Source organism: Alosa sapidissima, chromosome 6 (genome assembly GCF_018492685.1).
Source record: "Alosa sapidissima isolate fAloSap1 chromosome 6, fAloSap1.pri, whole genome shotgun sequence".
In the NCBI taxonomy this organism is placed as follows: Eukaryota; Metazoa; Chordata; class Actinopteri; order Clupeiformes; family Clupeidae; genus Alosa; species Alosa sapidissima.
In genome coordinates, this window is record NC_055962.1 from 8,937,735 (window position 1) to 8,952,625 (window position 14,891).

Here is a 14,891-nt window from a genome sequence, read left to right on the forward strand (position 1 = left end):
GTGGTGTTCGTTGATTATTAAAATCAAATATATCGGCGCAATGTATGATTTCCAGCCGTCTTATTTGCTATTGTGGAACTATTTTTTCAGACACCTCACAACCGCGTATAAACTTCCGCTCAATTGTGAGCCTAAAGCATAGACGGTGGCGCAGCAATATCAACGTGCAATGAGTCTTCCAACAGAAATCAATGGGATTTTACAAAATGCAATAAAAGACAACAGAAACTGTATTTCGCTACGCTACTTGTTTTGGAACATCAACAAACACCACTAACCACTCGGTGAGTTGCACAGTTTTGAAAACGAATGTTAAGGGTTGTTTTAGGACATGTTTCAGTAGCCTACTACAGTATGCCCATTGCCAGCCACCCTGAGAAGTCAAAGGCGATTCAAAACGAGTCAGAAAAGTCGAGACAGGACCAATCGTCAAAATTTCGGTGTCCACCACTCTAGTTCATCCAAAACAAACCAGAAAAGAGCCTTAAAGTGCTAAAAACCGGAATTTTCCTTTAACACCTCTTCAACACATACTATTAAATATTATAATGATAAATCATTGTAATATGTTATGATTAGGGCTGCATAATTAATTGTTTTTTAATTTAAATTGCAATTTGAACTAATACAATTAGCTAATCACAAAGGTTGCAATTAATCTTGCAGCTCACAAACAAGTCTCAAAGGTAAATCTTGTCACATATATTTTTTTTCATGTAATTGATCTTCTGTGACGGACAATGAAACTCACCTGACAGGAGTGTTGTGCTTTTCATACACTAAGCATGCTCACCAGAACTGCCCCAAGTTAAAGGTGCAGTCAGCAAATGTACACCATTTCAAGTCCAAAATATTTTTGTCACATTCAGTGGACATCTCTTCACAATCTGCTTGCTGCCCATCCCACATTGTAAAAAAAACCCAACCTGGTCTCTGAAGGCAGTCCAGACTCAAAAACAACGCCCTGTGTAGGGTTTCTCTGGGGATACTGAAGGGAAGGGTGAGCTACCTCTCTGGTACAGTATGTTTTGTTTGATCCTTGGCTAAAATATAATGTATGTTGTTTTGGACAAGTGACTGCAAAGAAATTGAAATATAAACATAAACAAACACGACACACTGGGCAAATCGCTGACTGTACCTTTAAATCGAAATAACTGAAATGAAGCTTGATTTTCAAATATGTTATAGCAAATCAAATCGCAATACTGTCAGAAAAAAACAGAACAAAATATTTCCCCAAATAATGCAGCCCTTATTGTAATGTTGAAGAAAACCGAGGATTTTCATAATGTTAATGTAAATGGCGGGTATTGGAAATTGGACATTTCTGTTAAATATAAGTACAGAAACATAGCTGACCTACTTGAACTTATTTAGCAGAAGAAATATTTCACTAGGCCATGCATCAAGGAACAGCCTACCAACAAAATACAGATATACAATTCATAAAAACTGATATAGTTTAAGTATTTATGTCAACAAATTTGACATAAATATTCTATAAAAAGTACATTATATTATACAACTAGCTGTCTGATGTTAACCCAAGGAACATTAATAAATACTAGGCCTACAACTATTGCAGGCAAATATTTCACTTTATTTGATTATATTAGAGTAGCTTCAACTTTATTATCATTGTGCAGAGACAACAAAATGCAGTCTGTGTCTAACCAGAAGTGCAAAAAAGCAGAAAAGTGCAATGTGATGTACACAGTATAGACAGGTGGTGCAGTATAAACAGTAAAGATGTATAGTGCAGGGTAGACAATAGTTAAGAAAGTGGTATGGTTTATGGCTCCTTGTTGTCCCTGTTAGGGTTGCCATGGTTGTGGACACATCAGCAGGCACAGGCAAGGAGGCATGTGGGGGGAGGGCACTTGGTTGGTTGTCATCAGAGTGGAGAGCTAGTGTTCAGTAGGGTGGCAGGCGCAGGGAAGAAGCTTCCTCTGAAACTGCTGGTTCTGGTGCGAAGAGACCTGTCATGCCTCTTGGAGGGGAGTGGGGTGAAAAGTATGTGGTTGGGGTGAGAACAGTCTTTGATGATGCTGTGCGCCTTACGCAAGCATTGTTTGCCCTGGATGGCCTCAATAGAGGGGAGTGAGGAACCGGTGATACAGTACGTTGGGCATTTTTCACCAACCTCCGCAGTGCTTTCCGGTCGGAGGCAGAGCAGTTGCCATACAATACTGTGACACAGTTGGTGAGGATGCTCTGGATGGTGTAGCGGTAAAAGTTCACCAGGATCTGAGGAGACAGGCTTGTAAGCTAGGCTACTGAAAAACTGCATTTGTTTCAGATGTCCACCCCAACACACATTTGGGAGTATTAGGAGTGCATATTTAAGAATTGTCAATGATATTGCCATGACACATGTTTTACCTTTCAACGGATGTAGATTGAAGGGGGAAAAAAACATAATATTTCAAGAAGGTTTTAGGATCCTTTTTAGGCATAATGAGACAAAACTCTTACCCTGATTGTGAAAATACCCATTGGTTCTTCAGATGGGTCACATTATAGCCTAGTCATTTTAATAACTTACCTATATAGGGTTAACCATGCAGAAAATAATTCAACATTTTCATGCTGTGAAAACAACTACGGAAATTCAAAACTATAGCCTACTAAGTTTAGGCTAGATATCAGGCTGTATCACATATGAAGTGTCACACAGCTGACACATTTATAAATCATCAAAACTAAAGGAAACAACTTTCTTACCTCAGTGCAAGGAAGGCAGTCTGCTTGTCATCACACTTGTCTGTAGGCACAACTATTTTGTTTAGGCAACAAGTTGGTCATGTGACCATAACTACCTCAGCCCATCAATCAGGTTAATGGGGCCAGTCATGAAGTCCTTTACTATCTATGGGTCAGTCACTAAACATACCTCTAGTGTTGAGGTTACTTTTAAAATGTATACATTACTGAATACACATAAAATGTATTGTGACATCTTCAGTAAGATTGTGAGATTTCTGTGAAAGACAGGAAAACATGGCTGCATAGCTTATTAATACAAGCTTAGCCAATTTTATGGAGATATATGGTAATGATTTAAAATATAGCATTATCTTACACTAACTTGTCACAGTAGTTGTCACAGTCAGGAGCAGATTGACTCAACATTAAGATTACAAGGCACACTATGCACTGGCACACATGCGTATAGAAAAGTGTGAAAAAGGGCCAACCTGTCATATCAGTGTGTGACAACGTTCAACCATGTTGAACTAGAATAACATGATCAAAAATGTATTCGGCATGGCCTATAGTATATAAACAAATGGCAATAGAAATGCCCCAACTGAACATGTACCCCAGCGCTACAATCTGCTTTGAAAAAACAAAGCCACAAACAAGGGAATCGATACCATCACATCACAGGATGGTGGTCAAGGGAAGCCCTGTGTTCGGATGTACAAGGGTTTAAAAAACTACTGATCCACTCAATTCGGACACCAGAGATCAGCAGGGTTGACACAGTCTTTGTATCGACAGTGTCTACATCTAATTAAATGGACTTTTATTGGCAGGCCCCTACCTTTTCACACTTCCTTGCTTGCTGTGTGATACTGTAGGAATTGAGGACCTACTGCGGAACCAAGAGCACGTTTGTGCAAACGGGCCAAAGCAACCGTCCCAGTGGAGCATGTTTGATCTCAGCAAATCTGTGCCATTTAAATACCTCCGGATTAATTATACGCCCCACGCTAGGCCCTCACAGGAGATAGGGGCTCATTTTAAATGTAAAAATATGCCTTCTCCCACGGGGCCTGGTACAATTCTTGTGCAATTTTAACTGAACCAATGACCCAACTCTTAATAGAATATTGATGTGTATGTTAAGCCCAATCATTCCGAGGGACCTGCCAAGCTCATCCTCAAAATCTGCATTTGTGTCAAGGATACCACATTCAATACATTTACAGAACCTGTGCAAAACTTTTAAGTCTTTGCTGTGTCTTGAGGTTACTCTTGACAAGTATAGATGATTATAGCAGGCATATGTTAAGCCCCTCACAACGATCTTATATTGAGACATGCCAAGTCTGATAATCAGTACTGGATCTTTTAAAAGACATTCATGACTAACATTCCAAACCCACATACTTTTTATTTGGAACAGGCAATATGAATAAAAGGATTCTTTAAAAGGCTTTCTGTTAAAGAGGATGCAAAAAACAAACAGTCAGTCAAACAAAGAAACAAACAATCAAACCAAAGGTCAGATAAGGTCACTGTAGTCGCAAGTAGCTCTTGCAGAGTTCGTGGTCCCTGATGTCTCCCCAGCCTCCGTTCTTGACATGGGGAGCCACAGCGCCAGCTCCATTGGCCGGGAGTCTCTTGGTTATGAGCAGGCCCTTGGGGAACAACTGGTTCCCACTGCTCTGGAGAACGTTATCGATCTTGGTCTTCTGGCTGGAGGGCATGCAGGTGCTCTTCTTGTGGTGCATGCCGCAGTCGCCGGCATGGAAGATCCTCGGCGCCTCGCACACCATCACCTTCCAGAAGGCAGGCAGGCAGGTGACGGTCAGGTGCTGCAGCGACCAGTCCCAGTTGTAGTCGTCGTAGGTGCAGAAGGTGTCCGTGCATTGGATAAGCTGCTGGTAGGTCTGTCGGTAGAGGGCCATGCCCATGTTGTGCTCGGTAGACTTCCAGGCCTTCACCTCCACACGGTTGGCCTTGCTGGTGTAGCCGATGTGTCCATAGCTGCCCAACGAGAGGATGTTGCAGTCTGGACACTGCTCTCTCTTTAGAGTACCCATCATCTTTAGGACGTGGTAGAAGTCTGGGGCCAGATAGTGGTCCTCCTCGATGAGCAGGACCAGCCCCTGGTGGTCCTTCAGGACCCGGACTCTGTCCCACACAAAGTGCAGCTTCCACCACCAGTGGTGCTTGGTCTGGGAGAACTTGGCCTCGCGGTAGTGGCCGAAGGAGTCGGGGTACTCCGCGTTAATGCAGCCCATCTTTAAGGCGTCTTTCTTGGGGATGTCCCGCGGGCAGTCCTTGGGGTCGTTCCCTGGGAACTCCTGTGGGTAGAGCTGCATGCTGAAGGGGAAGAAGATCTGGAGCACGGAGCAGAAGTCGATGGAGGCCACCACCTGGTTGATCTCGGGCGACCAGAAGTCATGGCTGAAGATGAGCAGGATGCTCTCCACACCACGCACCTTCCTCAGACTGTCCACCAGCAGGCGCAGATACTCCGGCCGGTTGTGCACCTGCACCACCACCACCAGGTCGTCCTTGTGCCGCGCCGCCCGGAACTTTTCCTCGTTCCGGATGGTCTGGTCGAAGTTGAGCTGGAACACGATGCTGCGGTACACCAGCGTGGTGTTGTCTATCTCCGGCTTTGCCACCTTCTCCACGTGTGTCTCGTTGGTCGGCTTTCGGCTCACCGGTACCGTGGTCTGCACCTGGACTGGTGGCTGTGGCTGATTGTTGTTGTTATTACTGCTGCTGCTGCTACTACTACTACTGCTGCTGCTGCTGCTGCTGCTGCTGCTGCCTTTCTTCACAGGCTCAGCCTCTTTGGGGAAGACAGCCACTTTCTTTTGCTTGCTCCCGTTGCTCCACACAGCAAAGCCACACACAACCACCACCAGAGTCAGTATCACCACCTTCCTCTTGTAGATTCGGAATCTCATGTTAGGCAGTCACCCACAACAGGATGGGAGAAGAGAAGACCAGGGTAGAAAAACAGGAAGGCGTTGCTAGGCAGGTTGGCTTCCTAAAGGTGTCTGCTGTGCAGTGTGCAGGCTTTGGGATGGAAATCTCGTTTTGTTGATTTTTCTTCTTAAAAAAAGTTTCCCTTCACATTTGGAATGTAAACACGGACTGTTAGCGTATCACAAATGATGATTTCCAGTCTCCAATCTCCAGTAAGGCATTGTGTTGTGACTCTGTGGCAACAGGAGGCTTCTGCACACTGAAAAACAACACAGAAAAGAAAAATCATCTCTCTGGACTATCAGTCTGGTCCGGTCCTACCAAACACAATTCACAACACTGCTCAGCCTCAACCTATGTAGATTGATGGATTAGCCTAATCAAATATTGTAAACACAGTATAATGCCAGATTATCACCATACTGAGGGTTAGGATTGAGCTATATTATGCCAGCAAGAGGACACCACTAAAACAACATTAGAACAGCAAGAATTGCTACCATCAATCATTGCTGCATCATCACATGAACATGGCATTCAATATATATCTAGCAAAAATAAATGCCAGTACTCTGACAATCTAACCTAAACAACTCACAACATGAAAATAGTATTTTTGTTGTACAATGGAAACACAAATATTTACGTAAAACCTGTTTACTCATAAGAGGGTTGTCTTAACTAAATATGGTTAGGATGGGTTTTTCCTTCTTCGACAAAAGTCCATGAATCATTTAAATTGTAATTTTGCCACAATGAAGTTGAATGCATATTGTTGATGTTTTGCTCGGCCATACCAGCCGTGACAGCTTGAAAGCTTCGTGCATTGGGCGGATGTTAAAAGACGTGAATAATTAAATAACAACAATCTATGTTGGGGAGTTGACGCGTTTTACTCGAATCGCTTGTGTCGATTTTCATGAGTGACAACGTTGTCCAGGTGATCCCAATCTTACCCAATCTTTAATGTTCGACAGCACCAATAGTCGAAGCAAGATTTGGTTAACTTGCATTTTCAACCAGCTAAGTCATTTATCACCCACAGACACAAGCAAGCAAGCAAGCGCAAGCATACGATAAACAATTACTCCATGATGATAGCTACATTACACAACTAGGCTACACTACACCACAAACATTTCTATGAGTATTCCAGAACGACAGCTAGCTCAATAGAACATCTATGAATAGCTTGTGTAAAGACATGTCATGCAGCAGTGAAATACAGACATTAACAACAGTTGCCCTGCAGTTCGTTATATTGGCTGGTATGGTATGAGACTGTCTTAGTGTACGGCAAAGAAACAGCGTTAGCTAGCTATGTGCATTCCTGGCTAGTGTTAGCTTAATCAATGAGTGGATATCATCACGACATAGTGGTGCACGATAGCTAATACTTGACAAATAATAATCGACAGCATGATGTGTCGCAATAATTTCGTTCAGGAGAAGAAAAATAAAGCTTGCAAAATTACTTACCGCTGTCGTGGGCGTGTGGCAATGCTCTTGACATCGGCTTTAACAACGCTGTAATATAAGAAATGCATTTAGCTTCATTTTGTCTCTACTTTGCACTATTTCGGTATCTAGTTAATATATGATGCTGGAGCAGCTCTGGAACCACTGCCGACCTCTTTCCCACAATGCACTATACCTCTGGGGGCGGGGGGAAGGGGAGGGGTACAGCAAACAGAAAAGCCATCGGCATGATGTCAGAAACAATGAAACTTCCATCCATCCTCTTCCCATCTCTTGCACTCTCTCAGAAGATGTAGCCTAACAACTAAGAAAGCCTGCAGCCTGATTATCTGTAGCTACTAAACAATAATTAGATAGATCAGTGAGGTCCATCCACATATCGCTGAAGGCATCGCGCCATGATTCATATGTGATGCTTGCATTTGGACGTGGATTTTTATTAATAGCATCAACATTACAATTTTTTATTTTCTGCTAGCCGCAGAACCGGAACAGAACAGGTGTTCCAGTGTAGATGGTGAGCAGGTTAACTTGTGATATTTGCATAAACATGAATAATATTCAACAAGACCCTGCCTACTTGTTAACAACGCTTTGCTCTGCCTCCGCCCTTCCAGTGCTGGAGATTCACATTTTCACAAGCCTATGTGGCGACATAACATGAAGCAAGATCTTTCCGAAAACACGCGGAAATCACCAGTTCATGTATACGGCATGTCTGCTTAAGCATCCACATAAAATGTTGTGCAAACAGGAAATGTGTCCAAGTAAATCAGCAAAGGTTTTGTTGGGTTTCGAACATGAGTCTCACTGAGGCAAAATGTTCCAAACAGCAAGCATTATCACCAATACGCCACAGAGAGCAACGCTTATCATTAGTAGACTAGTTTACTAGTTTAACTAGCTATCCTGATGTCCACGTTAACTGGTGATAGCCTATGACATGAGCGAATGCATGCCTTGAATAATGCAGATGAATTTTGCCTCAGTAATTTTCCATCACAAACAGTAGCCTAACAAACTGGCATGACCCCATCAAACATTGTTCGTTTTTTGAATGTCATAATTTTTTCGCACACACATTGTGCGCAAAAATTATGAATATCACTTGTGGGCCTCGAACTGCTCACTAAAATAGCAAGCTAGCAATAATAAGCCACCCTGTTAACCAATTACACCACTGGTCATTTTATATTGCTACAATAGCATGGTGTTCCAATTAAATGAATGTGTTGGTCTATGTTGTCTTGTGACAGCTTATTTGTCAATCGATCAAGATATTCATTAGGCCTATAGCAAACATAGGCTACGTGAATGTTTTGCAACAGGCTGCTGAGCAATAGGCTGCAGTAATAGGCTAAAATATTTACTAATTTAGGCTACGTGGGAATCTGAAACAGCAACATCTGTCATCAAACTCTCTAGCTACATCAAAGTTGTCTAATCCATGCTACCTTGATAACCATTTTGTGTCGTCAAATTAGGACCAACAAATTATAAGTCTAACTCAGAGAAAATAAGTTTCATGTTCACTTCAAATCACTAGACAGCTCACTACATCGAGACTAAGATAACACTAAGTTATGATAATTTTTGCACATGACTGACGTGTTTCATATTATTAACCCCCATAAAGGAAAAAAGTGTTAGGGACATGATAGTTTGTTGTAGCCTACATCAGTTAGGTTTTGGTATGTGAGGCAAAGATGAACCTACTTTGTTGTTTTGAGGCTTGCATATGCCCATGTTTTACGGTTTTTCTCAGTCGCTTTGGTGCTTTTTGCAGATCAGAATGAAAATTCTCATAACTATTAGTTCAACCTCCACAACATTTAGTCATTTGTGCACATCATAGTAGCAAATTCTCCTTCCTCTGCATTGAAAATGCTTTTGGACATGTATCAGTTGCTTTCATACAATTCTCTGCTGTTTTTTAACATTATCATTTGCTTATGTCATGTCAGTCAAAACAAACTATACTTGGATACTGAATAGTCGTTCCCTTCATTTCATTGCTTGAGTCATTACATACAAAATTGTTGAACTAGTTATCAAATTCTGTCACAATGCTGTAGAATTAGAGCATATAGTAAAAATGTACGTATTCAGTGTCTTGTACTCACTTACTCCCCTAACTACAGCAATGTGTAACTTTACTGTAGTTTTCAAATGGCTGTACAAGTAGTGTATAGTGCTGTCTTGAGCGTGTTCAGGTAGTGTCACCTTTTTTTCTGCCCTTTTTTTGCATTGGAAAACAAGGAGAGAACTGTCATAATGAAAACATGACAAAGCCATTTGACTATCTTGTTCATAAACGATGGTGTCAAGACTTCTCATTTTGATGACACTGACAGTTTCATTGACATGAATACGTGCTTTTGAAGAATGGACTATCCATTTTGAGCAAGTGACGTGCTTTTGCAGGTCATCCACTAGGTTTTGCAGTTTGCACTAATTGTTTTGAGAAAGGCACTAACTGCTGTGCAAATGTTAATAGTGATGTGAGAATAGCACCAAAGCGACTGAGAAAAACTGTAAATTGTGATAGCACCAGTTAACATGGGCGTATATTTCTCACATGTGTTAACCTGTGTTAACTTTGACTAAGTTCAATATATACATAGAAATCTGGCATCAATGTTAGCAGCTCGTAGTGTAGTGGTATAGACGATGTAGAAGCTTATCTCATCAACTTTCTTGTCCATGCATGGTTCGCATCCCAGCTAGATCGCTAGTTTTATTTTTTTCCATTCATTCAGTATGTGTCATATTTGTGTGGATAATGCTTAAACAGACATGTATTAGACATACACTGGTGATCTTTTCAGTGATATCCGTTATATTGTCTCACTTGCAAACACTTTGTGAAAATGTGAACCTACACTAGGCGGAGGCAGAGCAGAACGCTCTGAAGAAGTAGGCAGGGTCTTGTTGAATATTCACTGATTTTATGCAAATATCACCAGTTAATCTTCTCACCATCTAAGCTGGAACACCGGACCACACACAAAGCATTGCTCTGTCAATAGTCTCTTTTAGGCTATTTCAATAGGCTCATGCCTAAATCCCTGATTGGCATTGAGTATTTGAGCAAGATAAAATATTAGGCTGATTGTGCTGTTCATTGGAATAGGCTTATATACATACAACTGTAAAATTGAATTAAGAATTGTTTACTCTGAACAATGACAGAATTACTATGTCAATATGTTTGATAGACTGTAATTTTTTGTTTGTTACATGCAAAGCAAATATTCAATAGGCCCACAATTTGTGCCTCTTCAATATGTTTATCTTGGTTCTTTGCAGATGCTTTTGTCCAAATGACTTAGGCTACTACAGACATTTGATAGTTTAAAGCAGGGGTTCTCAAACTTTTGTGGGCCGGGGACCCCTTATGGAGTGGAAAATTATCCAAGGACCCCTCATAATCGCAACACATAGATCTTAAATTAATCATGTAGCTGTATAGCCTTTTTTCTGTTATGCTTGCTTATGTTATATGTATTTTAAAAACAGAGTGCTAATACCACAATAGTCATGTTAGCAAACTTTGACAGTAAGTAGGATTTTTTTTTCTTTGTCAAATGTAGGCCTATTGCGTTGAGCACATGTGTTTGCTTCACATAACTTTCATTTAGTTGGCGGTTAATTAATAGTTAAGTGTTTTAACATATTGATGTAACATATCAGCAGATCAATTGGGCAAATACTGATACTGCATATTCGCCATATAAGACAATTTCATATTTTGTAGCAAACTTTTTTAGGGACCCCCTGACAATGTGCTGCGGACCCCAGGGGGTCCCTGGACCCCACTTTGAGAACCAATGGTTTAAAGTAATCAAAGTCAAATATCCTAAATTAAAGCAATGCAAATAGTAATAGACCAATTTAACAGAATAATAACAATTGTAAATCTTCATAATAATAATAATTGATTACCATACAAATAAGGAGAATGAATTAGTAAGCTCCAAGGTAAACAGCGTCTGTAAGTGCTTAAAATCCCACCATCATTCCACCAACAAAGAATCACAGAGTCGTGACTCTGACTTCCAGCGTTGACAGAAGGCTGATACAGCAGACACTCATCTGAGGACTGTGGGCAAGATGGGGAATAAAGCTGGATCATAAGATGACATGCAGATCCAGTAAGGGCCTTGTAGGCCAGAGGGAGGGATTTGAGTTTAATTTTGATCACATATGAAGCCAATTGAGAGTAGAGAGTTGTACTTTTTTGGCTGACTAAAAACCAGACAAGCCACTTATTGAAGCCAAAATGTTAGTCAGCATGAAAATTAGGGCAAGGCGTGGCAAGTTTATTCATATAGCACATTTCATACAGGGATAAGTCAATGTTCTTTACATAGGCTAAACAAAAGCAAATAATAATAGCAAATAAATATTTATAAATTTATAAATATACATTTCGCTGCAGTTCTGACAACAGGCTTTTAGTATTTCTCCTGAGACCTGACAGGTCTGGACGTGTACTGCTGAAGCATGATCTAGGTAATTATGTCTGATTTTAGTTATGGCTATATACAAACGATAGTGCTGTGAATTAGAAGCCAGTGCAAGGACTATTGTAATGTCCTTGATTTAGAAAAATCCATGTTTTTCTACGTTTGTCAATGTGTTGTAGACCTATCATTGCAAAATTGTCTCAATGGCAGATGCAACGTAGGCTATACTTGCATGCTCTAAAGGCTCACTTGTCTGATTGTAAGCCAAAGAAAGACATACTCATATATGAAATGTAATGCTTCTATTAAGTTTGTCCTTAGATACAGTGTTTCCATATAGCGTTCTGATTTGATTTCATGACACACAGTGCATTGTAGGGCAAACATTTGAATTAAACATGCAGACCGAAAAAAGTGCAATAGAAAGAAAAAAAGATATATTTTATTGCATTAAAATGTTTTTTTTTTTACCAACTTGCTTCTTATTTTTACAGGCCTAGTCATTTCAAAAAGGTGCATCTCCGAGTTAGGTACGCAACAATTCTTCCAAACCAGTAGATGTCAGTCGACCATTTTGCTCGATCTATCACGTTAAGTGGAAGGAAGCTGTTTTATTTGCGCATGCGTGCGACTTTTCCTTCCTTTTCGATATCCTAACCTAGAGAGACAAGATGGGCCATCAGCAGCTCTATTGGAGTCATCCAAGAAAATACGGCCAGGGATCTCGGTCCTGGTCAGTATCGCACTTTTTCGTTGCAGAATGTTGTATTATTCTATTTCTGTGTTTAATTCTGGCTTAGCGTCCCGAATGGGTCAGATTTTAGTTTGTGTTCGGCTCGGGCCACATGGAGCGAATGAGGCTAGTTAACATGGCGGATGTGAAGTCCGGGCCTTTTAGATTTAACGTGTGGATGGGAATGCCTTGAACGCATTGGGTACTGTCTTATGGGTTGTAGTCAGAATTGACGCTGACTAATTTAAACTAAATATTTTAAGAAGTTAAGTCAACTAGCAATGGCCTTGGATCACGGTTATTGTTGGGCTTCGTTTGACTACTTGCTAGTCAGATAACGATAATCTTAGCATTGCACCGGGAGGGTGAGCTCGAATGGGATGCAAAGCATGATGTTTGAAAACAATATTGTAATACCAGTAACGGCAACCAATTATGTATTAATTTGATTTTTTTTTTTTTTTAAATAGAAATTACTATGGCCATTGCTAGTCTGGCAGTGTTGTTCTCAACGTTAGAGCGGGAGGGTGGAATCGAATGGGATGCAAAGAATGTTTGACCTCGAGATGTAGTAACTTAGTACTGTCGGCTACCAATTATTTATATTGTAAGGAAATTGCGGAAACTCCTTGTCTTATCTTTTGTAGACGTGCCGACTGGCGATTCTTATGTTACGTTATGTTTTGCTTTGCAGCCGCGTATGCTCGAACAGGCACGGTTTGATCCGGAAATACGGTCTTAATATGTGCCGTCAGTGCTTCAGGCAGTATGCGAAGGACATTGGCTTCGTCAAGGTAAGGAATAAGCTTCCTAATGCATTAATGTTCTTAATCATGTTTGAATAAATTGCGACTGATGTGAAACAAAAGTGAAAGACTTATTAGTCATTCACAGGCAGCTGTGTTTTAGCTCACATAGGCTCTTTGTTTGTGTACCTTGTGGAGAAGTAATTGTGTCCTTTTTTTCAGCTGGACTGAATGCAGAGATCTGGAGTCTGGAGTGGGGTCATTGATGCAGTAACCTGGGATACTTGCCTCATGCCCTCATTGTTGACGACAAAGGAGATCTGAAATAATCATTCTGTTCAATAAATAGATTGTTTTTTTTCTGTATGGAATCAAATTGTATCATCCTTTCTGCTTGTGGGGATTTCAATTTACACTGAAAAGGCTTAGCTTGATTGACTTAAATTTCATACCAGCCTATAGCAGTTTTTGCAGCCTGGTTGCTTGTACCCATTAGTGGAATGTTTTGAAAAATAGCTCGTCTTAGGTGCAAGTTGGATTATAGCCTGGTAGTTTGTATCCCTTAACCCATTAGTGGAAGCTTGTTTTGAAAAATAGGTTTTTTATCTCAGATGCAAGTTGGATTAATAAATAAAAAAAGGTAGGAAGTTTGCATTATGTCATCTATGAGTGTACATGCTTGATTGGCACACTTATGATGGAGTCTGTCTTATGCAGACTTGTACATTTGTGCACTATAAGGCCCTGCAAAAGCCCTAGGAATTGCTTATCTAATAAGATTACACATTTTATAGGGTCTAGGAGTCTAGTCTTGACTAATTAGGGTTGACTTGCAGATTTGGAATGCACACATTCTATCATAGGGATTCTTAAGTCTAACAATATTATGGTTTTACATTTGGCAGTATAGGTTTGACGTTACATGGCATTACTGTGTAGACCATTAAAGTGAAAGTAGTGGTTGGACAGCTCCACTCTGCACCAAGCACAACAGTATCAGTGTGTGCTAATGAATGTCTGCTGTGGTCACAATCAAGAGTCTTCCTCAGTGGTGGAATGAGTATCCTTGTGGTAGTTTGGAGATTTTCAAGAAGTGCTTTTAAACTCCTCTGCTCCACCTTACACCTAATTATTTCATTCTCTTACAGAGTTTTGGTTTGTACTACTATGTAGGCTTTTCAACTATTTTTTAACAAATGTGGTCACAATATAAGTCACTTTGGACAAAACACCATAACCAATTATGTTCATTAATTTTACATGACTTCAACGGAGGTCTTTTTTTTAGCATGCATTGATTGAAGTTGTTTTGATAACGTACGGATATAATAAAATTGTCAGGTAAGTTCCACATAAATCTTAAAAAGACTAGCTTATGTAGAAGTAAAGACAAAAACAAAACACTTAACTAATTCTGTTCCCTGTATGGGTATACAATCTGTTACATTTAATGCATAAGTCTTAAAATGCTCTTGAAAAGTCTTACATTTAACTTGTTGAAACCTGATTATGATTTCTCTGAAAGTAGCACAGTGCAGCTGCACTGCACCACACACAAATATCTGCAGGAGCATCATCCAGCAAGGACCTGATCAGAGGTACAGTGTTGTAGAGTGGATCTTAAGATCAGGCCCAATTCCATCCTGGAGGCACAACTGGTGTCAGACCACACTGCAAATGGTGTATTTTGGTACACAGGTGTTCTGTTGGGGGGCATTTGGGGTAATGGATGTGTATGGATTCAGTAATAAAAGGAAGAGAATTATAATAGCCATAATATACTGCTTA

General features: G+C 40.4%; 2 protein-coding genes across 4 annotated transcripts; one reads left to right on the plus strand and one right to left on the minus strand.

Moving 5' to 3' along the window:
* Positions 1–4,103: 4,103 nt before the first annotated feature.
* On the minus strand, positions 4,104–7,412 carry mgat2 (alpha-1,6-mannosyl-glycoprotein 2-beta-N-acetylglucosaminyltransferase). 3 transcript variants are annotated; one of them, XM_042095093.1, is made up of 3 exons: positions 7,331–7,412; positions 7,156–7,203; positions 4,104–5,935 (listed from the first exon to the last, which is right to left on the minus strand). In XM_042095093.1, the coding sequence occupies exon 3, from the start codon at positions 5,652–5,654 to the stop codon at positions 4,245–4,247; it is 1,410 nt and encodes a 469-aa protein (XP_041951027.1). In that variant the 5' UTR covers positions 5,655–5,935; positions 7,156–7,203; positions 7,331–7,412; the 3' UTR covers positions 4,104–4,244. The 3 variants fall into 3 exon arrangements, with proteins under 3 accessions (XP_041951027.1, XP_041951028.1, XP_041951025.1); XM_042095094.1 differs by lacking the exon at positions 7,331–7,412 and adding an exon at positions 7,308–7,326; XM_042095091.1 differs by lacking the exon at positions 7,331–7,412 and having other exon boundaries at positions 7,156–7,301.
* A 4,801-nt stretch (positions 7,413–12,213) lies between these two features.
* On the plus strand, positions 12,214–13,469 carry rps29 (ribosomal protein S29). Its single transcript, XM_042095114.1, has 3 exons — positions 12,214–12,357; positions 13,052–13,151; positions 13,326–13,469. Exons 1-3 carry the CDS (start codon positions 12,296–12,298, stop codon positions 13,332–13,334), a joined length of 171 nt encoding a protein of 56 aa, XP_041951048.1. The 5' UTR covers positions 12,214–12,295; the 3' UTR covers positions 13,335–13,469.
* The last annotated feature ends 1,422 nt before the right edge of the window (positions 13,470–14,891 follow it).

Bases quoted from the DNA above. Each gene is read 5' to 3' on its own strand.
- mgat2 (XM_042095093.1), bottom strand. From the start codon at position 5,654: ATGAGATTCCGAATCTACAAGAGGAAGGTGGTGATACTGACTCTGGTG.
- rps29 (XM_042095114.1), top strand. From the start codon at position 12,296: ATGGGCCATCAGCAGCTCTATTGGAGTCATCCAAGAAAATACGGCCAG. The intron at 12,358-13,051 runs GTCAGTATCGCA...TTTGCTTTGCAG, and splicing joins GGCCAGGGATCTCGGTCCTG to CCGCGTATGCTCGAACAGGC.